This window comes from Dermochelys coriacea, chromosome 4 (genome assembly GCF_009764565.3).
Source record: "Dermochelys coriacea isolate rDerCor1 chromosome 4, rDerCor1.pri.v4, whole genome shotgun sequence".
NCBI classification, from domain to species: Eukaryota; Metazoa; Chordata; order Testudines; family Dermochelyidae; genus Dermochelys; species Dermochelys coriacea.
Genome location: NC_050071.1, coordinates 62,268,886 through 62,296,658, shown reverse-complemented (window position 1 = coordinate 62,296,658; position 27,773 = coordinate 62,268,886). Strand labels below are relative to the sequence as shown.

The window sequence follows — 27,773 nt, the reverse complement described above, 5'->3', positions numbered from 1 at the left end:
ATCTGTGCTATCAGAACTCCATTCCAAAGACAAAATGCCAAAATATTTGCAAAAATCTTCAAGGGCATGATGGACAGAGGCTACAACAGAGACCCTCAGCAGTGCTGCATGCAAATTAAGGAGCTCAGGCAAGCCTACCAAAAAACCAAAGAGGCAAACGGCCGCTCCGGGTCGCAGACATGCCGCTTCTATGATGAGCTGCATGCAGTTCTAGGGGAGGCCCCTACCGCTACCCCACCTCGTCAGTGGACACCTGCAACGGGGGAGTCTCATGCAACAGGGATGCGGATTTTGGGGACGAGGAAGATGAGGAGGATAGCGCACAGCAGGCAAGCGGACAAACCGTTCTCCCCGACAGCCAGGAACTGTTTATCACCCTGGAGCCAATACCCTCCCAATCCTCCCAAGGCAGGCTGCCGGACCATGAAGCCGGAGAAGGCACTTCTGGTGAGTGTACCTTTGTAAATATAATACATGGTTTAAAAGCAAGCTAGTTTAATTATTAAATTTGCCCTGAAGGCTTGGGATGCATTCGCGGCCAGTACAGCTACTAGAAAAGTCTGTTAACATGTCTGGGGATGGAGTGGAAATCCTCCAGGGACATCTCCATGAAGCTCTCCTGGAGGTACTCCCAAAGCCTTTGCAAAAGGTTTCTGGGGAGGGAAGCCTTATTCCGTCCTCCATGGCAGAACACTTTACCACATCAGGCCAGTAGCACATAGTCTGGAATCATTGCATAAGAAAGCATGGCAGTGTATGGTCCCGGTGTTTGCTGGCATTCAAGCAACATCTGTTCTTTATCTCCCTGTGTTATCCTCAGGAGAGAGATCATCCCATTAAATAAGGGGTTCACACATTGAACAAAAAGAAAAAAAATATTGAATAGATGCTCATTAAGTGAGCATCATCCAATTTGTACACTGAATGAGATGGGCCCTGTGGGAAAACAATATGTGATCATGTAATAAAAGACTGTCACAAATGCATAGACAAAAAGGGGTATAATTAAGGTTACACCTTAATTCTGGCATTTCCTAACTTTTGAGTGCTTGACTTTGTAACCCTTAATAATGTTCTTTTAATGTTTTAAGAGTGGTTTTAATGTAATTTCCTTGGTTTTTAAAAAAGGAAACAGAAATTCTATTATGTAGTATCATGTTAAGAGCCACATGGGTCATCCACAGTACTAATCTCAGCCACTTGAACTAAAAAAGTAACTGATCAAAGCAGCAAGTTGTAGGGCTTCTGTTTTTCAGTGTTTATTAATTTCATTTTTCAGGGTTTATTTTTAGCAATTTTTGAGCTTCATGTAGGTATCCAAAAATCTGGGGCTGGGTTTTTCAGGGTTCTCTCTTTGTATGTGCTGTAATGAGTAATGTATATTATATATATTATTAGTTACAGTAGTGTATATACTCATGAGTAATCTCTTTGTAATGTTCCCTATAGAATTTTAATGTATTACTGTTTCACACAGCACTACATTAAAACGCACTACGGAACCTTTAGTGTGCACCAGCAGGGTCTACATGGACCATTAAATATGTAATATATCAGTGGGCTTTAGAAATCACATGCTCATAGTTGGCATTACAGCTCTGTGTAGACAAGCCCTTCCATACAAGTAACCATTTCCAGTGTTTTTCCAATTATTAACTGGATAGATGCTAATTTATTTTCTTTTTTTTAAATCAAGGCTATTTTATTGGTTAAAACCAAAAATAAAAATCCCTGGAAGTTGCTGTCCTCTAGTGGATCAGCACTAGAGTGGATTTCACAGATGGTACTTCCTGGCAGCAGAGGAATGGTGAGATTCAGGAATCTTGGGTTCCATTTCAGGCTCTAGATGGGAGTTTACTCTGGTGGGAACAGATTTCTTCCCATTCCCCAAAAGCGTGATCCCCTCTACCCTTTCCTCTGTCTCAATCCAGTCTCTACCTCACCACTGGCTCCTTGTTTCAGTCCCATTTTCTCCACGTAGTCAACCAGTCTCCACTCCTCAGGCTTCTGATCCCAGTCCCAGTATCCCTGCCCAGTAAATCCTAGCCTCAACCCTTTCAGACTCCTTATCCCAGTCTCTCCCACACCCATTCTTCTAGCCTGGTCAGTCCCTCTAGTCCCAGTTCCCTCCACCATTCGCTGATCTGTGCCTCTCTTCCACCCATATTCTCCATGTCCATCTCCTCCCAGTCTTCCTCCCCAGGCTTCTCATCCAACCTCACTGCCCTCACCTCCTTCCACTTCTCGTCCCAGTTCTTCCTCTGCATCCAAGCTTGTCAAGTCTGTCTCCCTTCCTTCCACGTCACAGATTCCCAGTTCCAGGCTCCTGGCCCTGTCAATCCCCATCTGTGCCCCCAGAATCTACCACCCAGGTACCTTGTCCCAGTCTACTCCCCCAGACCACCCCCTCAATGTCCTAAAACAGATCTTGTCCCCTATACATTTAAATCAGACAGCTTTCTCCTCCACACAACCTAGGTGCCAGCAGGGAAGTCACTGAGAGAACAGGAGAAACAGGCTCCCTGCTCTCAGTTCCAGCACCCAGCCCACCCCAGAGTAACCAGGAACAGCCATCATAGGGAGAGTCTGGACCCACCCCTGTAGCCCTGGGCTGGAAGGGGCATGCTCAGTTGCTCTGTGAATATAATGCATGCACGAGCTGGTTAGCATTAGGAGCTTTAAAAGGCTCACATATGCTTAGTGTCTAATACAGGTCTGAATGGAGTATCTGGCTGTAGTGTTGGGAGATCATAGTCTAGGAGTTGCAACGGAGGTTGGATGGACGTTTGTAGTAGATCTGTTAGTCAAAACTACCACAGCCAGTACAGAACTATGAGAATGATCATGGCTTTCTCTCTTCTGATTTTGGAAATCATCCTGATGATCGGGGAAATTAGTAGAAGGAGACCTTGGGAATCACTGCTGGAGGAAAGAACCAGGTAGTGAGCCTGGCCTCATACCTTCTCTGAAACTGAAGTTCTGACACTTGAAGTTGACACTGGAGGCAAAAAGTCTAATCACAGGAGTATCCCAATGCAGGTACAGCTGGCCTCCACTGAGACCACTCATGAAGTTTGCCAAATTACTACCCATTCACAGGAGGTAAAGAGCCCCAGGGGTTATCCTGCATTGATGGCACCACTTCCAGAGCTTGATAGTTTCTGGACAGTGGGGAGAGAAGCATACACCTCCTTAATTATTTATATAGTGCATCATAGAGATGTTGTCTGTCAGGATCTGCACTGTGGAGTTTTGAAGAACAAGTAGGAAGGTCATGCAGGCTAGCCTCATGGCTGTGAGTTCCAGGACACTGATATGGAGCCCAATTTCTCTTTCATCTGCACATGACTCAAGTGGACTCCCAAACCTGTCCCTGATGCATCTGTGATTCAAGCCATAGTTGGGGAAGAAGAAGAGAACCATATTTCTCCATGCACATTTGCATGTTCCTTCCACCATTTCAGTTCTGTTATTACATGAAGTGGGACCACGACCTTGTTCTTGCTCATTAGGTGTTTTGCTGGGGAATTGACTGACCTGAGCCAGAGCTGGAGGGGCCACAAGTGAAATCTGGCAAGCAGTATCATGTATGTGCATGATGACATATGGCCTAGCAGTCCCAGACACGTTCATGCCTTTGTAGTAGCGACGGCACTGATAGGAACCTGTCCTCAGGAAGATATGCTCTCACCAACCTGGAGTCAATAACGGTTCTTCTGAACTCAAATCACTTGCAATGGAACAAGAGAATTCTGATAATTCACTATAAGGCCCAGCTGAGAGAACAAGGAGAAGGTGTGGTCTAAATTTCCAACTGCCTCTTGCTGAGATTAGCAAATTGTCTAGGTAAGGATAGATATGAATGCCCTTCGGAGCTGTGCCACTACCCCTGCTAGGCAGTTTGTTAAGACTTTTGGTGCTGTGTAGAGTCCAAATAGCAGTATTTTGTACTAGTAATGACAAGACCCCAGTGCGAATCTTAGATTCTCCCTATGGGACGGATGGATGGCTATGTGGAAGCATGCATCCTAGTTGAGAGCCATGAACCAGCCTTGAGCATGAAGAGATGGGATCTTGGAGGCAAGTGTTACCATCCTGAATCTGAGATGGCATATATATTTGTTGAGTCATCTCATATCTAGGATAAGACAATGATAGCCCTGCAGTATTTCTTCTATGTCTCCTAGATGGAACAACAAGTCCATTTCTGGTTGTAACAGGCTCTTGTGAGAAGGATCCCTGAAGAAATATGGGAGCTGGGGGATGGGTAGGTAATGTATAGGATATCCTTGGACAATGATTTTTAATGCCCATTTGTCAGCTGTGATGGCGACCCCAGCCCAGTGGAAACGGAAACACCCAAAGGTGGGGGCATACTCCAGATTGAGAATTACACTGGAATCAACACTCCTGTCAAATCTACTGCCTCTGACAAGGCATAAGGTTGGTTGAGGAGATGGAAGATGGGCATCCCCTAGAGAAGCTGGGCTTCTTTCTGTTAGTAATCAGGCTGTCAGCCCTTTGTCAGGACTGATATTTGTGCTACAGATCCACAGGATCTGTGCTATGCTCCTGCCTGTAAGCAGTCCCTTAGGAGGATCCCTTCAGCATGTCAGATACCAAGTGGTTACACTTTTCCACAAGGTTAGGTCACGAGGCTTCAATGCCTCCTAGGCTGTGCATCGGGGCTCAAGCAATCTTGCTTCTCACCGTGAGCTCAGCCCAGCGAGTTCAACTGAAGTAGACTCCTGTTCAGAGACTTTTACCCGCTTCAGGAAGTATCTGCAACAACTCCAGGCAGCCTTTTCAAAACAGAGTACAGGTTATTAGTCAACTGGAATACAGCATAGGGAAGTCCTTAGGTTAGCACAGAGAAGCAAAGGTTAAGACATAGCCCATACTGGCCAAGCCAGGGCTCCTTTGAACCACGCTGCTGGAGGAATCACCTTTGCTTCCTTTCTCCATCTCTGTTTCTTTTGTCTTAGTCACCAGTGAGACTGTCTCTCTGCAACACCAACTCTTATCACAGCTTCCTGTTACTTTAGTCCATTGTCCTTCTCCTGCAGAGCCATGCTGTGTTCACATGTTCAGCCTGCCAACAATGGGAATCGCCAGTTGTTCAGTTGTCTTTGTTGATATTGTCTTTTTGGATCCCTGATTGATATGGGTTGGTTCCAGCCAGTCCTTAATGACCCATTCATATCACCCCAGACAGTCATGTGACACAAACAACTCATGACTCCTGCACTGCCCCAGAAGCAGAATTTTAATCCTTTTACATCCAGCAGGGAGCCCTACCAAGTCGAATAAGTCACTGCTATGCATAGCATTCATAAAAACATTAGACAGCTCCCACTTTTGTGTATGACTTTCTATAGGGCAATGGTGTATAAATCCCCAGGGACTGTAGTGTAGTCTTCAAACCCTTGAGGGACTTGAATATTCATCAGTCCTCTGGCTGAGTAACTCCATTCCCTTGAAGGGCAGGTCCTCTAGAGTAGCCTGTACCTTGCATGATATAACTGAAGCCACAAAGCCAACTTCATTGTAATGGCTCTGGCCACCGACCTCACACCTGTATCAGAAGTGTCCATGGCCACGTGTAAGAATGTTCTCACTACCATCTGGCCCTCCGTGATGCGTTCCCTCAACATACCTCTGTTCATCTTCAGGATTTTTGATGAGAAGGGCATAATCTTCTCCCAAATGCAGTAATTATATTTGGTAAAGAGGAGAGGGAAACTTACTTGATGCCAGTGACCAGGAATAGGTCAGCAACAGGAAGGAAAAATATATTTCATCTTCAAATGATGGTGCCATGGGGTGATATTGCCACAGTGACTCTTTGCACTGAGAACATCTCCAGAGGTGATCCTAATTCCTCCTGGATACATCTCAAGCCCTTTCAAGGCTTCATCACTTCATTGCCAGGGAGTCTCTCTTCCTGACATGCCCTGACCAAGAGCTTAAAGGCTCTGACCTTGGAGGAATGTTATTTTATGTCTTCCTTTCAGGACTTTCCTCTGGCTTTGGAACTGTGTTTAGGCTTCATCTGGCCCCATGATTCAGTTTCCCCCTTTGTGAGAGGGTACCAGTGCTGACTCTATTGCCTGGAGCACTGGTATCTGTGTGGCTAGTGTAGGTGCCAGAGTCATCAATGCCACCATTGCTCACGATGCCAATGCCAAAACGGCCATTGCTGAGGCTGTTGGTACAGAGGTCTTCCTCAATGAAGTGGTCAGCATCAAAATAAGCTGTGCCAGCTTTGTCAGCACCCTTTTTGCCTTCTTTCCACTACCCAAGATCCAAGGGCATGATATATGCGGGAGTACTGGCCAATACTGGTTTATCTAGCCTCGTTCCAAAAATCGCTTCTGGGTCCAAATTGACCTGTCTGGACTGCTCTAGCAAATGCAGTTTGAGGTGAGCGTCTCTAGATGTGTGGATCCTGGAAGAGAAAGTCTTCCACAGTGCACCTGTCCAGAATGTGGCTCTCCCCTAGGCAGAAAAGGCATCAACTTGTATCTGTCTTTGATGGGTATCGCCTGTTGCAGGACTGAGGTTTGGAGTTTGCTGTGAGCTGCTGCAGTTGACACAAAGTGCCTTGTCCCACCGGACAGGGAGGCAAATGAGACGGGGGAAGAGGAGGGGGAAGATCATCAATCTTTTTATATTGTTTTGATGGTTTAGAGTGTGAAGGTAAGAGTGCACAAATTTCATTAAAGTGAACAGTTTTTAGAGTCTCTAACGAGACCAGTGGGTGGGACACTCACTGGGTTCTATCTTGCTTGCCAGAGGCAGTTAGAAGGAACTGAGGGACGGTGCCGGCTGTCCAGGAGCCTGATGAGGCACAGAACGAATGCACAGCCCCAAGAGACAGTGCTATTCAAAATAATCCAATCTTGCACCCACGGGGCACACGCTCCTAAAGTGGGATCTGCAATGATGTACTTGAAGAACACTTTTGACCCTAGTCAAGAAATACCCTTAGTGATGCTGCAATTTGGTTCTCCAGAGTCTGTGATGAATCCCGCATGGCCAAAAGGCTTTGTGATACCCTAACTGCTGGAGGGCAAACACCCTTGACTGAGGGCAAGGAGGCTCCTCAGAGTGATTACTAATTAGCATTAGTTCACTCTTTCCTGGATTTAGTTTTGGTCTTCAAACATTCCAGTGTTCCCATCACTCACAAGCACTAAGTCAGAGGAAGCAGTGTGTGGGATAGATGAAAAGGAAATATAGAACTGAATGTCATCAGCATATTGCTGGGATCACAATCCATTTAGTTTCAGTCTCTGCACTATAGGCTATTCATCAATGTTAAATAGCAGGGGTGATAGTATGTAGCAGTCCAGGAACAGCAAAAGCCACCTCTGATATCAATCTGCCAGAAACATCTGTCAGTCAGTCAATGCACAATGAATTTCTAACTAATTATATCTGAAGGATACAAAAGAAACTGTGACACTTTTTGGTGGTTTTATTTAAATCAATAATGGGGGGGGGAACTCAAGCCCAACTTCAATTTATGAATGCAACTTTTAGAGATATGATTCAGATAAGGGCATTGCCTCATTCCTTTGTTCTTCCTCAGCAAAGCAGCATAAATAAAATGAAACACTGTTAAGAGAAGGCTAGGATTGCATAGCTCAGACTTACTGCCAGGAAATACCACATTACAATTGCAAGCGCTTCTTTAACTTGGCCTTCTTCTTTGCTTCCATCTACTCTAATGTTCTGTTTCCAACAGTGGTCAACATCAAATTTTTCAGAGGGAAGTTTTAAAAATTCATAATAGACAAATAGAGTAGGTCCACAACCAGCATCCATTTTAGTACTAAAAGAGATATAGTAATACAACCCTAACAATATACAGATCAAATGACAGTTTTAACTCTGATTTGCCTGCCATTACTATGTTTAAATGAAACCACCCTTTATTTATGCATGATTACATTTTCTGCTTAGACAGTTATGCCTTATAGGCCAAAATCTCAGGTGAGTTCATGTCTGTTACTTTCACTCAGTAATATGCCTGGCTGTTCTCTTCTGTTCTTGTGAGTAGATAGGGTATAAGCAGCATGGCTTTTTGTAAATTTCAGTACCTTAGCTGGTGGGGTGTTGGGAGGCGGGGGTGAGAGGAGACTGTAGAAAAATGCATAAGGTGTGAGTGAGCGAGATTGCCTTCTAATGGCTAGTCTACAGAGAGAATAAAAACCCTGCTGTTAACAAAAGCTAAAGCCCTTTAATTCAAGTGCAGAGGCCTGGTAGAGGTTTTCGAAGTTGATTAATCATGGCTTTTGCACTGGCCTCACATGTGGATGCCTGTGCAAGAGAGAGAGATTTATATAGAAATTGTGTCTTATTGGCAACACATGGATTCCTTACACAAATCCTGATTTTGGTGGTGCTGGATTGTGGGTAATCCATCATAACACAGAAACTATGATTTATTTTTAAGTTATATAAACTCATTTTGGGGAAGCTGATAAGGTTAGTTCTTTCTAAACCGGTAAAAGTCCTATTACAGTATGTACAGATTTCCGTAAAATCCACTAGCTGTAGCTGGCTCTTTATGGGTATCTCACTAGTGCTGGTGGTATGCTAATAGGGAAGCAAATATTGGTGCATTTTGATCACTATTACAATAAAAACAAAAAATCATTATACAATCACCTGGACCTACGTGAGCCCAGGTACACTTCCAAACATTCAAATACAAAAGAGTAAACACTGCCATAAGCATAAGAGTCAAAGGTCTAATAATTTTGAAGTAGTTAACTATGATACTGAATTTGTTTGGTTATCTGCAGCCTGAAGGCTTTCATAACATCTTACTTCTTAATATATCCAGGCCTCCATATAGGAACCAACTATTTTAAAACTGACCAATTTAAAGAAGACAACTCTATAATGAGTCAGTTTTCTTCCCTGTGTTCCAGGGCAGAAGCGTTGGAACACAAATCCACTATACTAGCAAGCCAGCCATCTTCTCTTCCACTCTAAATTTAAAATAATAAAACAATAGGAACTTTTTAAATTGTGTCTTAATCTTTTATTTGCAATGTCTTTAAAGTAGCAGACAATATGGGTGGACACACAAAATACTGAATTAACTTAATTTTTAAAATCAAAAAGTATGTATGCAAAATCTAAAAATAAGGATTTCCCCAGTTTCAGGGCACTTCAGCTAATCCTCTCTCTTCAATAGATTTAACCTACAGGGGCAGAGAATTACTGAAATACTAGTGGCAGTATTATTAATGCAAACATATGCTGACAGGCAGGGGAATGGGACATAATAGAAGACCACAGTTCAGTGCTACTATTACCACTAATTCCATGCTACTAGCAGTCAGCACTAGTATAATAGAAATACCATGATTTTAGAAGCCGTATATAGGTACATAAATATTCACACATACATACACCCATACATAATGTGTGTGGATACACACACACACACACACACACACACACACACACACACCAAGGTAAGTTAACTATAACTATATACATGTACATCTCATGGAGTTTTATATATTTGAAACATGTTTTCCTTTTTTATTAAAACCACACACCTCTGTTATTTAGCATTAAAAATTCCCAGAAATAAAGATCTACTAGCATTTTTACAGGAAAAAGCATTTTCTTTGGCTCACTTTATATAACAAAGCTCTTTTGGAATCCAGTTACATAGGATTTTTAAGCAGTTTCATGGTACTGCGGGATACAAGGGGATATGCCAGTAAGTACGATTAGTTTTATAATGTTGTAAGCTGAACAGAATGTCTTGTTACCACAAACACTAACTCTGTCACTAGATTCTCAGGCTAAACTGTACAATCATTAGGATTATTACGTGTAGGAGAACACTATCCATTAATGAATAAGGTCTGAAAAGAGAGTATCTGACCCTGTGAGGTGCTAACTCTGGAGGTACTGAATGCTCTCTCCTGAATGGGAGTTGGAGGTATTATGTAATTCACAGAAGGATTTAGCACCTTGCAAGATCAAGCCTGGACTAAGAATCATATTTTGCAACAGAAAAAGCATAGCAGCTGGGGTGATCCAACTGAAGGACTGACATAGTAGTTATAAAGTATACAATTGCTATTATCAAAGAACACAGTGAGAAGACAGACAGAGACCCAAGAATAATATCAGATCATTCTAAAAAATAGAAGATAAAAATATATTTTAGAGAAAACTATACCAAGGACAATAAACATGCAGATAAAGGCCTCAGAGCTACATTTATCAAAATTGATGAGAAGACTCCATTTGGAGCATGACAGGCCCTATGTAGTCAGGAAAGGTAATAGAAATACGAAGGATATGCATCTTAAAGAGGAAATGTGACAAAATACACAGACAGGAAAAAGCACAGAGTAGAAAACTGGCGCTAATGGCTACACACAAACACTTTTATATCAGTATTACAGCTCCCTACCAGTCTGGAATAGTATGCCAGTCGGTGAATATTCCACCTGTACACTGAGCACCACATTCAATGAGATGGCCTGCAAGACTGGAAAACAAAAAACACTCCAATGAATAACTACGTTGAAAAACAAGCTGCCACTTATCCACAAATATAACAGTACAGTATAATCAGGGTTAAATAAGATAGAAGGGAACATGCTAGACATCTCCTTCATAGCTATTTGATGCAGTTTTATATATCAAGGCCAAGATTTTCAAAAATGACTAGCGATTTTGAGTACTCAGCTTTGGGCTCTCAGGCTCCCTGCTGCATAGCTGGGAGCCTGGCAGACCTGGGAACCCCCAGCTAAAACCAGAGCTCCCAGGGTTTTTAGGGACCCTGCTTCATGACAAGGAATTCACTGGGGACTTTCCAGGAGTTGGGCAGCTGGCTGACCTATTTTGTTTGTAATAGTCAAACCAAAAGGTTTCAATTTTTCCAAAACAAAAACTTTTCAAAACGTCTGTTCTGCAGGAAATTCTGATATTTCAAGTTTTCATACCAAATCAGGCCAAAAATTTTTTCAAAAAAAGTGTCAGAATTTTCTGCAGAACAGACATTCTGGGTTTTGACCAGCCTTGTTGATGGATCCACTGGGATTAGCTGACTATCACACATTCATACATTTCAAAGCCAAAAAAAGGGATCATTCTGATTGTCTAGTCTGACCTCTTGTCTACCACGGGCCATAGAACTTTACCCAGTAATACCTGCACCCAGCCCAGTTATCTTATTGTCTATAACACAAGGTTTCACTCCTTTTCTCACAAAATAGACACAAACCATCTGTATAGTTTCTTAAGCATGTTTTTGATTTTCCTCATTCTTTTATTAAAATTTAGGTTCCAAAGCTTCTCAGAATGTTTACTTTTTTAAAGAGCTCATTTAATAAACTGTAGCATCCAATCAAGTGTATTCAACAAAATGGTCACCCATGTATTCGGTGTGCTGAAGCTCTTTAATAGCTCACTTAATTTTATTTTAAAAATCAAGACAATTTTATAACATTTTTAATAGTTATATCATTTACCTTCCAGCTGCTAATAAGTCAAACTCATCCCTGTTCCAGCCAAACTAAAAAAAAATACAAATACATTATGTACACACACACACACACACAGGCTTCAAGAGATAAAAAAATTAAATGGATGCTCTGAGTAATAAAACATTGGCAGCAGCCCAATCTTCCTAGAAAATCTGAAGGGATTTTTGTTTGTTTTAATTGTATAGTGCATTAATAAATTAAAATTAACACAATACAAGCAATGAAATATTCCATTACTCATTTTACTATTTAACAGAGAAAACAAGGAATATATGAAAAACCACATACAGGCCACTCGGGGGGTAATAATGGCAACTTTTCATGAGATAAACTAAATAATTTTTCTCTTACGTATTTAGGTAGGTTATGAATAGAACAACTACTAATGACCTGAACTAAAAAAGGAAAAGTTTAGCTAGACATTCTAAGCATGCAGTCAAAAAAGAATAAGGTTTTAAAATGAACTACCTAGTAATATTTTAATATGCACCAAAAAGAAAAAAAAGATGTCAACATTCCAAGGTGTGTGGTCATAAAAGTATTATGTGTATATAAGTGCTCAAAAAACACCACACATCCTGCCTTGTTTTATTTCTGTAGCTAGATTAATTTGAGAAATTTCACAATAAAATTAAACTTTAAAAAAAAAAAAATGTGTTTAGCCCTAGAAAACAGACCAGCACAAGAGTAGAAAAAACTGCTCAACAGCATTTTATAAACAAAACAAAAAAGCACTTGTGCCATCTTGTGGCAAAGGACATTTTCCATCTCACAATGTTATGTGCAACAATTTGAACATAGAAAAGATTAAGGGTGAAATCATGGGCCCATTTAAATCAACACCAAAACTCACATTGACTTTAATGGGGCCATGATTTCACCCAGTGGCTCTATTTTTTTGTACTTCAAATAGAACATTATTTGAACAATAAATCCCACATGGAACAACAGAGCTTGCCACACCCAGATACCTCTTGAATGTCCCCCTATAGCCAGAGATCAATCTCTGGCACCCTGCCTGTGTCTCCCCCTCTTCTAGTCCCCCCAATAATTCACTAAGTCACTCCCTTTCTGGGGGTACAATTTATTTAGTCCTCTCAACACATACTGGTCCTCCAACCCCAACCCCAATTCATTGTCTCTCCCCTCTTAGGTACAACGTTCCCAGCCCTTCTTTCCAGAGCTGGGTCCCAATTCTTTATTTCTCTCCCAGCAAGTAGGAATTTGACCCTCCAGGTCCCAAACCCAATTCAATCTCTCTCTCCCCCCTGCCAGGTAGGGAGTTGACTTCAAAAGTTGAGTCCTAATTCACATACACTCCCAGGCTTTACCTGCTGGAGTCCAGCCTCCTGGGTCAGGCTACTAAATTCTGCTGGTATTAGGATCTTTCCTATAGGAGAAGCCTTTCTCACTCCCTACAGTCTCTCTACAATTACCTTAGCTTCTACTTTCACTGCAACCACCTCCTGCCCTTTATAGGGAATTACCTGATCCAACTCAGGTGTGCCTCTTTAGTAATCAGGCTTGGCTAGCCCCATGCCCTTCAGGCCTTAAGGGGGACCTAAAGGGACCATTTTAACATATGTATTAAATGAAACTGGAAAAATGTCATGTGCCTTATGGCGAATTAATATGAATGTCAAATGTCAAAGAAAAGGCCAAAAGCTACATGATCTCATTATTTTTATTAAAATGTAGATACTAAATTGAAAAGAAAAGTACTTGACAATGATTACTAACTGTTCATTCATATGTATTCACAATGGTACGAAAAGAGGGTTAAGTCCCAGTTATGAAAAACTGACTTATACTTACAGAATGAATGAGTGGTCCTAATACAATGCCACTGTCAACACATCTACCAGTCACAACAATATCAGCTCCAAGGTCAAGAGCCCTGCTTATTGGTCTTGCTCTGACATAACAAAAAACAACATTTTTTGAGTATTTAATTCACATTTCTAAAATAACTATTTTCAAAATTTATTTTAAAAATTAAATCTATGTCAGAGGTATTACACACACATCCTTTATGATATTAACTTAAAAACACCCATTCTAACTATCTGAATATGTTCATTATATAAAGAATCATTCATTAGAAACACAGGGTAAACTAGTAAAACTAGCTACCTAAATTGTGCAGCCAAAGTGGTCTTCACACACATTAAGAGGTATGTGTTATCTGTGGGTTCCATTTTTATTAATAACAATAATATTTAGCACTCTGATCTTCAGATTTCCAAGTGTTTTACATAGGAGGGCAAGTATTTCAAAGAGGGGAAAATTGCAAAGGGCAACTAAAGGACAACAAAAATTTTTAGGGTTACGGAACAGCTTCCATATGAGGAGAGATTAGAAAGACTGGGACTGTTCAGTTTAGAAAAGAGATGACTAAAGGGGGTTATGGTAGAGATCTATAAAATCATGAATGGTGTGGAGAAAATGAATAGGGAAATGTTGTTTACCCCTTCATATAACACAAGAAATTAAATTATGAATTAAATTAATAGACAGTAGATTTAAAATAAACACAAGGAAGTACTCCACACAATGCACAGTTCACCTGCAGAACTCACTGCCAGGGGATGTTGTGAAGGCCAAAAGTATCACTGGGTTAAAAAAAAAAATTGATACGTTCATGTAGGGTAGGTCCATCAATGGCTATTAGCCAAGATGATCAGGGAGACAACCCCATGCTCTAGGTCCCTCTAAACCTCCACTGCCAAACTCTGGATGACAAGGGACAGATCACTCAATAAATTGCCCTGTGATGTTCATTTCCTCTGAAGCATCTGGCACTGGCCACTGTCACAAGACAGGATACTGGGCTAGATGGACCAGTATGACCATTTTTATGTTGTTATAATCTGCTGCCTCACGTATAGCTCATTGTAACTATTCTTTTTTATATATTGAGTAAACAAGCCAAGAGCAATGTCAAAAGAAAATATTGACTGACAAACTAAGAAAGCTCTCTTTCAACATTGTTGTTCCATCTAGAAAAATATGTGTGCTGCATAAAAAATAATTAAAAATTAAAAACTTACCTATCTTTCCTTGAATACTTGAAGATTTTCCTAGACAGTAAAATGTGCAGTGGTGTAGTCTTCATACAAGTCTGTGGAAACCGTTTACTTAAAGAGACCAAAAGAAAACTCCACTTTCACACAGCAAGAATGTGGATTTTTGCAGTAAGAAAATGTTTGAGAAGTTCAGACATAGAATCATAGAATATCAGGGTTGGAAGGGACCTCAGGAGATCATCTAGTCCAACCCCTTGCTCAAAGCAGGACCAATCCCCAATTTTTGCCCCAGACCCCTAAATGGCCCCCTCAAGGATTGAACTCACAACCCTGGGTTTAGCAGAACAATGCTCAAACCACTGAGCTATCCCTCCCCCCAACAATTAGCTATTTTTGTTTGGGAGTTTTTAAAAAAAAAAAAAAAACAACATGTAATGACTTTTGGAGGCCTATGTGAAAGAAACGGGAGGACTCCCAGTGCCCTTCACTGTAGCTATTTTTAAAAATTACATACAGTGGGCAGTCACAGCAAAGAGGATGAGTGAGATGGAAACTATTCTTATCCACAGAAGCTGTCCCTACAGAACAGGGAGAAAGCATAATAATGGGGCTATGTGGGGAATATTGCACTGCTTCTGCTTATGTTGTACCTGGTATGTTAGGAGATCACTATATAGAGTAAGGGATAGGACTCTTGCAGCTTTCATCAGCAGTAAATTTACAACAAAAAGCTTAAAATATATTTGTATTCTTATCTGATTATGCTATGTAGCATCATATATTTTAAGGCCAGAAGTGACCATTATGATCATCTAGTCCAGGGGTGGGCAATAATTTTCGCAGGGGGGCCACTCCATGAATTTTGGTAAGTCGTCACAGGCCACACATTTCTACTATATTAATGGAGGGGATGCGGGATCTGGGAGGAAGTTTGGATGCAGGAAAGAGTTCCAGGCTGGTGCAGAGTGTTGGGGTGCAGGATAGGGTGAAGGGTGTGGGCTCTGGGAAGGAGTTTGGTGCAGGAGGGGATTTCGGGCTGGGGCAGGGGAGTGGGCGCAGGGTCTGGGAGGGAGTTTGGGTGCAGGAGGGGGTTCTGACCTGGGGCAGGGGGTTGGGGTGCGGGAAGGGGTACGAGGTGCAGGCTGTGGCTGGGAGGCGCTTACCAGAGGTGGCTCCCAGCCAGCTGCACAGCAGAGCTCAGGTAGGCTGCCTGCCATAGCCCCACGCCGCTCCTGGAAGTGGCTGCTGCTGGCATGTCTCTGCGTGCCTCTTGTTGGGAGAGGGACAGCGGATCTCTGTGTGCTGCCCACGCCTGCAAGCACCGCCCCTGCAGCTCCCATTGGCCAGTTTCCGGCCAAGGGGAGCTATAAGGACGGTGCTGGGGGTGGGGGCAGCGCACGGAGCTGCCTTCCCCTCCCTCCCGCTAGGGGCATGCAGAGACATGCCAACAGCAGCCGGCCAATTCCAGGAGCTGCGTGGGGCCACGGCAGGCAGGCGGCCTACCTGAGTACCCCGCTGCTCCGCAGGACTTTTAGCGGCCCGGACTCAGAGATCGCAAGGGGGCAGAGGAGGCCAGACAGAAATGTTAGTCAAGGCAGGCTGGGCAGAAATGTTAGACCGGACGGATCCAGCCCACGGGCTCTATTTTGCCCAACCCTGATCTAGTCTGACCTCCTGCATAAAACAGGCCACACAATTTCTCCCAGTGATCCCTGCATCAAGCCCACAACTTATGGCTGAACTAAAGCATATCTTATGTTCTCTGCAAACAAAAGACTTTGGACTGCCAAAAAATCAAAGAGAGAAGAGTTACAAAAGTAGTATTTTGAAAAAGAAAAGAAAACTAAAGACATTTAGTCTTTTAAGAATCATATGCCAAAACATTCATTGTCTGCAAGTGAACCAGGCATGCGTGTATACTTATAACTGGACAGCTATTAAAAAATTCTGAACAGTCAAATAGTGATATAGAATAGGAATGACAGGCCAGACCACCCCATTCCACAGAAAAACCTGCAGAAGCGGGACAAACGGAAGAAAACTCCTGAAAGTTCCTCTTCTGAAGCTTTCTCCAAACCTTTCCCCCAGGAGGAAAGAACACTTATGTTCCCCATGGAACAGACAGGAAGTTTGGTTACCAGAATCCTCAGATCCATAAAGGTTCTGGAGGGTAGGGCCACCTACGCAGAGACTCCTGGACAGCCCAGGTCCATCAGGAGTTTCACAGCAAGGAGAGGAGCCATAGAAAAGTTAATGCAGCCTAAGATTATATTACTTTTTTCACAGATTCCAATGCTTTTGGTTAGGGATGATGTCTCCAGAGCAGCTTCCCCCTCTCCCACCACCTGTTCCATGCAAGCAGAGGAGCCTCTGCATATGGATCTCAAGGGATTGCTGGCATTGTTTAAAATTAAACTGAACAAAATTGTTTTGGCATGAAATAAAAGCTGAGGACGAATGGTGAGACATGTGATGCCAAAAAGCTACTACAGGAAAATCACAGTGCTAAATATTTATGAGACAGAAAGAAAATAAATCTAATTTTGCAGGCTGCCCAACACCATTAATTCACTACATTATTATTATTTTACTAGCAAACCAAAACAAACTAACTATCTTGATGCAATCAATGGAATGTGTATGACATCAACATTTTTAAAACAACATACAAAACACACAACTTTTTAAAATATCTCACCCAAGATATGCATTCATGCTGTGAATATTCTCTGGAAATGGCTTCCCGCTCTCCATATCTGTGATACCAGCTCCTTTTAGGTTGTCTTTCTGTTAAAACATCCAGGTCTATGAATATTTTACAGTATTAAATATCAGACAACAGCAAATATCTTTTAGTAAGTCTAGGCAAAATGATAATGTTAAAATACCTAACAAAAAGTAAATCACTTTAACAAACGCTGTCCAATAAGAAGCTGAGTTAGTCTTTTTTCACCAGAGCTTTCGTGAAGTCGGAAGAAACAAAGTCTTCAGCTTCAAAGATAGTAAACCTACACAATTTATCAACTCATTGTAAGTTGCAGTTTCTTCAGATGCCCTTAACACATTAAAATTGAACATAGCCAAAGTCTTTCCACAGAAATATCTGCTGTAATCACAGTAGTTGAAAGGTCAAAAAAGGAAGCTAGTGTTGAGGCTCAGGCCTTACCGCACTGGTTTCAGTAGCACAGTATCAATTCAATCTTGAAGTGGAGAGCTGACAGTTCATTAATTGTGGAAGAACTTCTCTGGGGTCATATGCAATATTTGAATCCGGATTACCTATCTAAACAACCTTTCTGAGGAACTAACTTCTAATCCTACACAGCTTTCAACATTACAGGTGCCGGCAGGCCTTCTATATTGACCCAGTTAATAAATTGGATTTTAGTGGCTTGATCTTTGACCTTTTCTCTTCAGTCCATCCCTATTTCTCATTACCAAAGCTAATAAAGACGGAGACTACTCTAATTGATTAGCAACTTAGCATTTGACAAAAATCTTCACTTCTGCTACATTTCTTTTTTTTAAGTGTAATATTGGAACTTTACACACACTAAAGTTTTATCACACTGCATTTATCAATTAAAAATGCTTGCTGTCAACAATACAGATCATTATCATTTGAGCCCTGCAAATCTGCAGAAATCTGCTTTATATCGGAGGACTGTGTTCGAAAATCATGGATCGGATGCAGATACAAATTTTGAATCCACACAGGGCTCTAATTATCATCTACATAACTATGTGTCACTCATTTGACTACTGGACTAACAAATTTGAGAATCTAAATGCTGACTGCAGATCAGGAATGTCTAAACTGTGGTCATGGGATGATCAGATCAGCAACATACCAAAGGTGAATTCCTGCCCCCTCCCCCCACTAACAAAACCCCCACTGACTTCAGTAGGGTCAGGATTTCACCCCAGAAGTCAAAGGGCTGCACCTGTTTTGTAAACAATGGAGCAGATTCCAGCTTTCTTCACATTTAATGGCATGCTAGGAATTGTAGTGTCGGTTGGCCATGCCCCTGTATTAATAATTTGAGAGGGTGCAGACCAGACCAATCTGTGACACTCTGAAGTACGTTTGAACAACCATGTGTCCATCTCTGTCTTAAGTTATATCAGTTTTCCCATCAAGTGTAACATACAATGCACTGAAATATCTAACAATTTTCTGCTAGACTTCCTGAGTTAAAGGGAAAATAATCACATCTGCAAAAAATACTGTATGAAACACAGCATTTTCCATTCTAATTCTCTTTGTTTTTGCATAGGGGTCTGCATATAGAGGAAAAATGCAGCCTCTTAGTACAATATTACCTAGATTTCAAATGTCTTAAGGCACCCAAACGGCTAATCTACCAACCATAAACTACCTTAAACTAAATCACAATAAGTTACCTACTAAAGAAACCAGCTAGTACTTTATAAGCTACGGTAGAACCTCCAAGTTAGGAACACGTTGGGAATGGAGGTTGTTCATAACTCTGAAGTGTTTGTAACTCTGAACAAAACGTTATGATTGTTCTTTCCAAAGTTTACAACTGAACATTGACTTAATACAGCTTTGAAACTTTACTATGCAGAAGAAAAATGCTGCTTTTCCTTTATTTTTTAGTAGTTTACATTTAATACAGTACTGTCCTGTATTTGCTTTTATTTTATTTTTTTCTCTCTCTGCGCTGCTGCTGACTGTGCATTTCCAGTTCCAAATGAGGTGTGTGGTTGACCAGTCAGTTGGTAACTCTGGTGTTCGTAATTCTGAGGTTCTACTATATTGGAAACAGTCAATAGACATGAAGCTTTGAGTCTGTGCAAACTATGGAATATTCAATTTAAGAGATCAAAGATTCACTGTTATTTAGTTTATACAGCAACTAGAAATAAAAAATAGCTTAGGGCTAAATCCTGCCTTCTCTGCACTCAGAGAGCCTTAGATACAGTGGCTGAGCTTCTGTGCAAAGTGGACAAGGACTTGCGGACCTGATGCATGCGGGGTTACACCTTCTGCAGACTGCCAAACCTAGTACTACAGTGTTTGAGGAAGGCCAGGATATCTGCCATTAAAAGTATCCTCAAGGCAAAAGTAAATGAGCAACTCTACAGCCTCTCCACAGACAAAAGCAAAGTGACTACTCCGACTAAGCACAAGGGGAGTTGGAGCAGATTTGGGGTGAAATTCTGGCCCTTAAGTCAATGGCAGAACTCCCACTGATTTTCATAGGGCCAAGTTTCACCCATGGACTGTATTATTAACTTTTATTTTAAATGGATCTGAAGCACAAAAATCATTCCATTTAAAATGAGTTATTTTTCTAACACATAACTTATGTACCATCATTCATGAATAGCTGGGGAAAAATTGACATTTTTCTCAATGTTAAACATACTAGAAATTCAAATGTCTTGTCTGGCTACGAAACATTTTCATCTTGCCTCCAAAAATAAATATCTATTTTTGTAACATGATCCACTGGAAATACTAGTATGATTAGAATTTTGTTGAACCACAGACAAAAGACAAGGTAGATTAACAGAGGGCTGGCTATTAGTATACTAGATCCAAAACTAGTCTTACAATGTCAGCTCAAAAAGGAGAATTCATTAGCTTCTAGGCACACTCAAGTTACTGTTTATCTATACTAAACATGTCAGTTTTGAGAATATACCACTAAGAACTGAAACACCCAAGCTACTTTGGGCTCTTATAATCCCTCAGATCAGATAACTCATGCCTTCTGAGTTTAGCAAATAGAAAACATGATCCCTAGTAGTGATTATGGAATCAGCCGTGACTGCAATCAATCTAGCTCATTTAAGTTAAATTTGATTTGAGTAATATACATTTAACTTTGTGCATGCCATATATAAAACAGATCAAGGATAGAGGTTATTTTCTCAAATAATGATGCAATGTATAATAATTAAACAAACAAAAGTGACGCTCCCAATGACACCACATATTTTAAATGTCATCTCTGTGTTGTATGAAAGAATTAATCAAACTTCCCACACTTTTACTGAGCCATAAAATATCAATAAAATACCTCGCCCATCAGATCATCTCCAGCAACAACAGCTATTTTCAAATCAACATCAGCTTTCTTTGCCACCTCTTGAAGACCAGCAGCACACGCAAGTGGATTCATTCCACCAGCATTACTAATGACACGAACACCTTAACAGAACAAAAAGTTCAGTATTAAAACCACCAGTTATACTACAAAAAAGGCTTTAACACCTGAGCCCCAGGATGCACTGTTGCATGTTGTCAAGCACATGATCAATCAGAACAATAAACCAAATGTTGTGCTTTCTTACGAAGTCTACAGATAAACAATAGTTGTGACTGGTGCAACTCTTAAACCTAATAATAATTTAAACGTCTACACTGTTCACTACTTCATTGAAGACTCTTGAGCAGAAACATACAGCTATTCTAACATTGCAAGCATAATCTGGAATTGTGAGAGGATTTTAGGGAGATTAGTACTACCTTTTATCCACAAATCTGACTTCTAAGGAGTTGTGAAGAATATCAGTATGGCTGCATACTATTAGCATAAACCTTCTATTAGTATAAATCAGTATGTCTCTTCCACCAACAGAAGTTGGTCCAGTAAAAGATATTACTTCACCCACTTTATCAATCTATTAATATAAATAGATAGAGATAGTCAGGAATTTTTAATGACATGTTTTTTCATTGGAAAATGCTGATCTATCAGAAGCAAAACTGTTCACAGAAAAGGGTTTGCTGTGATAGATTTTTGGTTTTAGACAAAATTTTGAAAAAAAAGTTTAAAATTGTCTAAACATCCTGTTTTGACACTTTCTAAATGAAAAGATTGTTTTTCAATTCGAAAAGACTTTTCATTTTGAAATGTAATTTATAGTATAAAAAAAGGAGAAAAATAAAATGGTTGAAATCAAAACAAAATATTTCAGAATTATCAAAGTGAAACATTTTCAGTTGACCCAATCAATTTTTTTTTCCGGATTTTCTGTTCACTAAAGTTTTCAAGATACTTGCCCAATTCAGGATGGGGAATGTTTTGGATTTTTTTTTTTCAAATTTGAAAATTCCCTGGAATGGAAAAATCATTTCCCACCCTATTCATTAAACAGTTAACATGAAACTGGATAAAAGTACATCTCAAAGGAGACAAGAAAAATGCAGTTTCCCTTTTAAAATAAATGCATAGCTCAATTTGTACAGTAGGTAATATACAGTGAATTAGGTATGGGGAAAATGAGAATTCCCTTTGTTGAATGTTTTCATTCAAACCGTAGAAAAAACAGTCAGACTTCCTATATTCAGCTTTGAGGTAACAAAGTACACAATGAAGATATAAACACTAAGGGTCTGATCTTGTGAGGTTTTGAGCATCCCAACTAATACTGAAGACCATAGTAGTTAAGAGTGATGAGCACTTCAAAGATCAAGCTATAAATTATTAAAGTTATCCAACCCATATTATTCTATAGCATACCTTTCCTGTGAATGTCCTTAATATAGGGACCCATTGCAGTCAACACAAAATCAGGAGTGTAACCCAAATTCTGAAATAATAAAAAGTTATATAATTTACTTGCCAAATCTTGGTCATGGGTAAATCAAATTCTTCTCTTTATTGGCTCTTAGACTGCAGAAAAGATCGAAAAACAGCGTATACTCATTTTCTTAATTCTATCATTAAAAATGGTGGATTTCTTTTTCTAAAGGAAACCTGGAAAATGTTTCTCTAAAATAAAAAAAATCCTTAATTTAACAATATATAGATTAAAATAAATACAACACAAACAGACATCACTATATTTTTACAGGAGTCTAATTATATATTATAAATACCATTATTTTTAATTAGCCTTTGGAATCATACAAGGAACAAATGATTCAATCAATTCCAATTATAAAGTAAAATACAAAATATTGACAATGTACAACAAAACAATTCACAACTATCCCATTCAAGGAGAAGTTTTATTGAAGCCATATGAATTGAGACAATGCATTCAAATGTGTGCCTAACTCTCTGCTAGCGTAAACTGACGGAACTCCTTTGAAGGCAATGAAGTTTTGCCAGTTTCATTAATAGATATTTGGCCCATTGTTTTTAACATTAAATTGAATTCATCCACAATCTAGTGGGACTACTCATGTTGACTAAGTCTTTGCAGGATCAGGGCCTACGGACTCAAACCTGCTCCCACTGAAGATAATGGGAAAACTCCTTTTGAATTCAATAGGCCTGACCTTATGAGGGACTGACCAACTGCTGAAATAATAAAGGCTAATGATGTTTAGTACCACTCAAGATTCCACCCTTAAATTGATATATGAATGGTGAGGATCATTTCCTCCTCCACTGAAATGCAGTGATTTCTGGAGTAGCCAAGATCAGGTATCTGAATCTCAAATTTTGTTATATTTATTAAACTTATGAAGCTATTGTACTATTACTATGTTTATATTAAAGTGCATCTTATTTTCAGACATGACTATAATTTACAGAATAAGAATGAATAATGGAAACTACAGTGACTACTCCTGAAGGCATTCTGCGCCAAAAAAATAAAAATTCTGCACACAGTATTTTAAAATTCTGCAAATTTTATTTGTCAAATAAATGTGGAGGCTTCAGCATGGTTTTGGGGAGCACAGGCCACTGGCTGCACAGAGGTGGAAGATCACTGTGCAGCTATCACCCTGGGACACGGACTCAGCAATGAGGCTGCACCCAAACCCTGATACAGTTGCAAGGATCGGGCCAGCCCCAGAAATACCCCAGGATCCTGCTCCTCCATTCCAGATGAACCAGGTATGAGCAGGCAGCCTCAGCAAAGTATGATCTAAGTGTGGAGGGGCTCAGTGGAGGGGGCTCCAGGTGTGGGTTGAGAGAGTTCTGTGTGGGGCAATCCGGGTGTGGCCAGCCCAGTGGGGAATCTGGGTGCAGGGGGGATCTGGATGCACAGGGTCTTGTTGGAGGGTTCTTGGTGAAATGGTAATGGGACTCTGCAGGGGGATCCAGGTGAAGGTGGTTGGGGCTAAGCAGGGGGGAGTCTGGGTGTGGGGCAGATAGAGCTCGGCAGGGGGATCTGGGTGTGGGGAGGCTCAGTGGGGCGTCCAGATGCTGGGGGAGTGGGGCAGAGATCCAGGTGCAGCTGGGTGGGGTTTGGTGGGGTGGGGATCTGGGTGGCTCGTTGGGCTGGTCCAGGTGCAAGGGAAGTGGAGCTCAGCAGGAGGGACTGAGTATGAGAGGGTCTGGATGCACGGGGTAGAGCCGATGGGAGAGCAGCTCCCTGTACAGGGATCCCTCCTCCTACAGCTGAGGAGCAATAGGTACAGGAAGCAAGGGGGGAAGTTTACAGAGCTTTTTATAGCTGGGGGAGGGTCTGACCTGGCCCAGAAGCCATGCAGGGGAAGAGGAAGTCCTGTCCTCTTCATCCTAGCCGGGAATAGCAGTTGAGCCCAGCGCAGCATAGGAGCCACCAGCCAGATCTTCCCCAGTCCCGCCCCTTGCCCCACAATGATTTACCTCTCTGCCGGCTGCCCTGGGCATCCAAAACATACTGCTGGGGAGGGCTGCATGACCGCTCTTGTGGCTTCCCTTTGCTTCCCCATTTTTCTGCAGGGAAGCAAAGAAATCTGCACGGGACATATATTCTGTGCATACACAGTGGCACAGAATTCCTCCAAGAGTAAATAACACTCTGATCTTCCAATATGTTTGTATTTCAATTAACAGTATCTTTCTAATAGAGCTATATTGCTGGTATTTCTTAGTAGTAAGATTTTATGTTTAGTCAATCAAATCAGATCTGCCAGCTGTCATCGCATATTAAAATAATCAAGACTAAACGTTTGCACTGTAAGACTATTAACATTCTCCTATGTAAATACTAAGTACCTACTCCTGCAGATTCTTATTCATGCAAGTAGTCCCAGGAGCATTGGCTGGATTGGGCCTGATTTGTTTCAAAATCTTAATATTTGTATGATAATGCTTTCCAGCCAACTGTCCTGCATCACTCAGCAACTGCAAAGATGTGAAGCACTTTTAAAACACCGATCGCTTTGCGATGATATTTGAACATTTCAAACAGCTCAAACTGTAAAACGTAAAAAACTAAATCAAACCATCAGTTATACAATTCTTGTAATTCTTTTCTCATGTGAAATTGCTTGAATTATAATTTTATAATTAAAATAATTCTTTCCTTACTGGCGATTTGGCTTTTGCAGCGGTCAACAGAGACATCGTAATTTCAGAAAGATAATCAAAAACCAGAAAATCCAGTTTTCCTCCATAGAGAAGCTGAGGAACTAATCAAAAAGATATTAAGTAACTCTTAGTTGGAAGTCGTATTTTTACTTAAAAGCCACTTCATGTTTGAAAAACTAAATCAGAAAAACATACATTACTGCAAAGTATGAGACAATATATTAATGATAGAAAGAAAAGGAGGACTTGTGGCACCTTAGAGACCAACAAACTTATTTGAGCGTAAGCTTTCGTGAGCTACAGCTCACTTCATCGGATGCATTTGTAGCTCAAGAAAGCTTATGCTCAAATAAATGTTAGTCTCTAAGGCGCCACAAGCACTCCTTTTCTTTTTGCGGATACAGACTAACAGGGCTGCTGCTCTGAAACCAATGACAGAAAGATCACTTAAGATTTTGGGCCCAATCCTGCAAACTATTTTACTCACTTAACCAAAGGTGTTTTATTCACTTAGCCAATTCGGTTAAAGTCAACGTGTGAGCAAATCCCTCACACCTGCAAGTGCCTGTAATATTGGACACTACATATTTGGTTGTTTGGGGGCTGATGCGTGGTGTCGTGATCACTGCTTTATTTAGGTATTGGAGAGGAAGGGGAAACTGTTTTTTAAAAAACAAACAGCCCCAACACAAAACAGCCACGCCATCCACCTAGAACTAGCTAGGCCACCGGGGGGGGATGAGGCCCCGTGCGGGCTCTGCCAATGCCCCTAGAAATGCTCCTTCAATCAAGAGGGGCCGACAATTATCTGAGCTTGCGCCTCCCTTGCTGGGGAGCCGCCTGGCCCGGGCTCTACAAACCCCCTCTCCTGGGCCTGCGTCAGCCCCCAGCCCCGGGCGCGGACTCAGTTTTGCTCCTGTGCCCGGGGGCGAGCGGGGCAAGGGGCGGCAGCGGCTCCCCTTCCGCGCGCGCCGCCCCCCCCGGACACACGCGCCCGCCCCGTCCGCTTCCGGTGACGAGAGGCTTGTTTTGCTGGCTTGTCCCCCCACCCCAGCCCAGCGCTGTGCGCGACCCCAGCCGGGAGGCCGTGCGGTGCGGTGCGTGGCGGCGCGCGGGAGCTGGTGCGTCTCCCCACCCCTCTCCCCGGCCCCGCTGCCCGGGTACCTGAGGCCGCCGTGTCTCCCCAGAAGCCCGCGGCGCAGCCCACCCGCACGACCGCGCCCGCCTGGGGCTCGCAGGAGCCGCCGCCGCCCAGGTTGCTCCAGCGGCGGCAGCTGCTTGCGGCCCGCAGAAGCCGGGGGGCAGCGGCGCCCCTCAGCCCCAGCAGCGCGGCGCAGCTCATGGTGGCTCCGGGCGGCGGGGACGGGGCGGGAGGCGGAGGCGAAGGGCTGGGCCGCCGCTGACTCAGCCCCGGGCCCGATCCGGCTCCCGACTCCTCCCCGCGGCTGGATCGGGCCCGATCGGTGCTGCCCCGTCCCCACCAAGGCCGAGGGGAACCGGCCCTGCCCTGGCTCCGGGGCAGAGCCCTGGGCTGGCAGCACTGGGGCCTCGCGAGCTAGTGACTGATTAGCCGTGCCTGCCTCCCTCCCTCCACCGAAAAGTCACCAGCCAGGGCTCTTCCACCACGTGCGAAAAACAACACCCCCCCCCCCCCGTTGGCTCCTGCTGCAGGTCACCTCGGTAGCCTGAGACAGAAGAGACAGAACCAGGAGGGTAGGATGGTTATTGAGCCACCAAAACGTGCTGTACAGCAATAGAAAGGCAGAGCTACAGCCCCAAGAAGTTTGCAGTTTTAAAAAGCTGCAGCCAGACAATGATTGGGAAAAGGGTTGCAAGGTGCAAGCGGAACGATCAGGGTTGAGATGGGCTCCCAGTTGTTACTTTCAGTGGTGGGAGTGGTGTCTATATTTTAACGAATATGATCCCTCCTACTCCTCTAAAAAGCCTGCACATGAACACACCTGATGCCACAAGGTGATCAGGGAACCATTCTTTGGGGCACAGCTAAACATTTCTCACACTGTGAAGGATGAAACGGAACTAGCCAGAGTCCCCTTTTCTTCAGTTAGCTTTACCTTATAATTTTTATGCATGCACAGTAGTGTAGTTAAGTTTTTAACATTACAAATGAATGTTTATTTTAAAATCTGATTTTTATCCAATATTACTGTAATATCTGAGCACATAAGTAACATAAATCAATTTGTCTTGGCAACAACACTCTGTAAAGTAGAGATGATGTAAATCGTTATTCCCCCTTTGACAGAGGGGGAACTGAGGCAGAGAGAAAGTCATTTGCCCAAGGTGACAAAAGAAGCCTGTGGCAAAGACAATAATTGCAGTCAGCGCTCCCAAGTCCTAGTCCAGTGTATTAACCACAAGACCATGCTTAAAACCTACATTTTGATCTTAAACTACTTCACAGTGTCTCTTTAAACCAGAAGCTAATATAACTCACATTCTGTCCTCATTGATTCAAAATACTGGCGGCACTCAGGGTGGATTGATTTAAATCACGAGGTGGAAATTAAATCATCAATTTTTATCAGGTTTTCCCTTTGTAGGTCAGTTATTTTCTAAAGAAAGGTGCATTCTAATTGGTTGATATAATTATAAAAATATGTTGGCTCACAACATAATAGAGCCTATACCCTACATTTTGTACATCTTTTTGCTATCAAGGAGGTACACACTAACTATATATATATTTATTTAAGCAATTATATAGCTTAATATTTTCAGATTCTTATTTAATTGTACGTTTAGGATGTTAGAAAATGGTGAATAATCTATTGCTTATTTACCAGATAATAAGCTTTTTGTTCATGATTTGTATAAAGCTGCATTAGGATAGCAACATGAATTTAATTAAACACACAAAACAGCATATAACATTAATTTTTATTAAACAAAACAACCTTAAATGTTTGATACATAAACTTCTTTAATCAAAACATGTTTCATATTTACAGTGAAATGATTTATTA

General features: G+C 41.8%; 1 protein-coding gene across 4 annotated transcripts in view; it reads right to left on the bottom strand.

Moving 5' to 3' along the window:
- LOC119854323 overlaps positions 1-26,366 on the bottom strand; it is a 109,610-nt gene extending 83,244 nt beyond the window's left edge. Inside the window, exons 1-9 of one of the 4 annotated variants that reach the window (XR_006280768.1) lie at positions 25,951-26,360; positions 24,787-24,887; positions 22,054-22,123; positions 20,608-20,738; positions 17,256-17,344; positions 14,582-14,668; positions 13,347-13,446; positions 11,517-11,560; positions 10,454-10,531 (exon numbers count right to left, since the gene is read on the bottom strand). Coding sequence is in view for 2 of the 4 variants with exons in the window: in XM_043513188.1 (XP_043369123.1) it covers positions 10,454-10,531; positions 11,517-11,560; positions 13,347-13,446; positions 14,582-14,668; positions 17,256-17,344; positions 20,608-20,738; positions 22,054-22,123; positions 24,787-24,887; positions 25,951-26,128 (878 nt within the window). In the remaining 2 variants the exon portion in view is untranslated. Of the gene's footprint in view, positions 1-10,453; positions 10,532-11,516; positions 11,561-13,346; positions 13,447-14,581; positions 14,669-17,255; positions 17,345-20,607; positions 20,739-22,053; positions 22,124-24,786; positions 24,888-25,950 lie in introns of all 4 variants that reach the window. The other 3 variants (XM_043513188.1, XM_038398424.2, XR_006280769.1) reach the window with 3 other exon arrangements.
- Between the last annotated feature and the right edge of the window lie 1,407 nt (positions 26,367-27,773).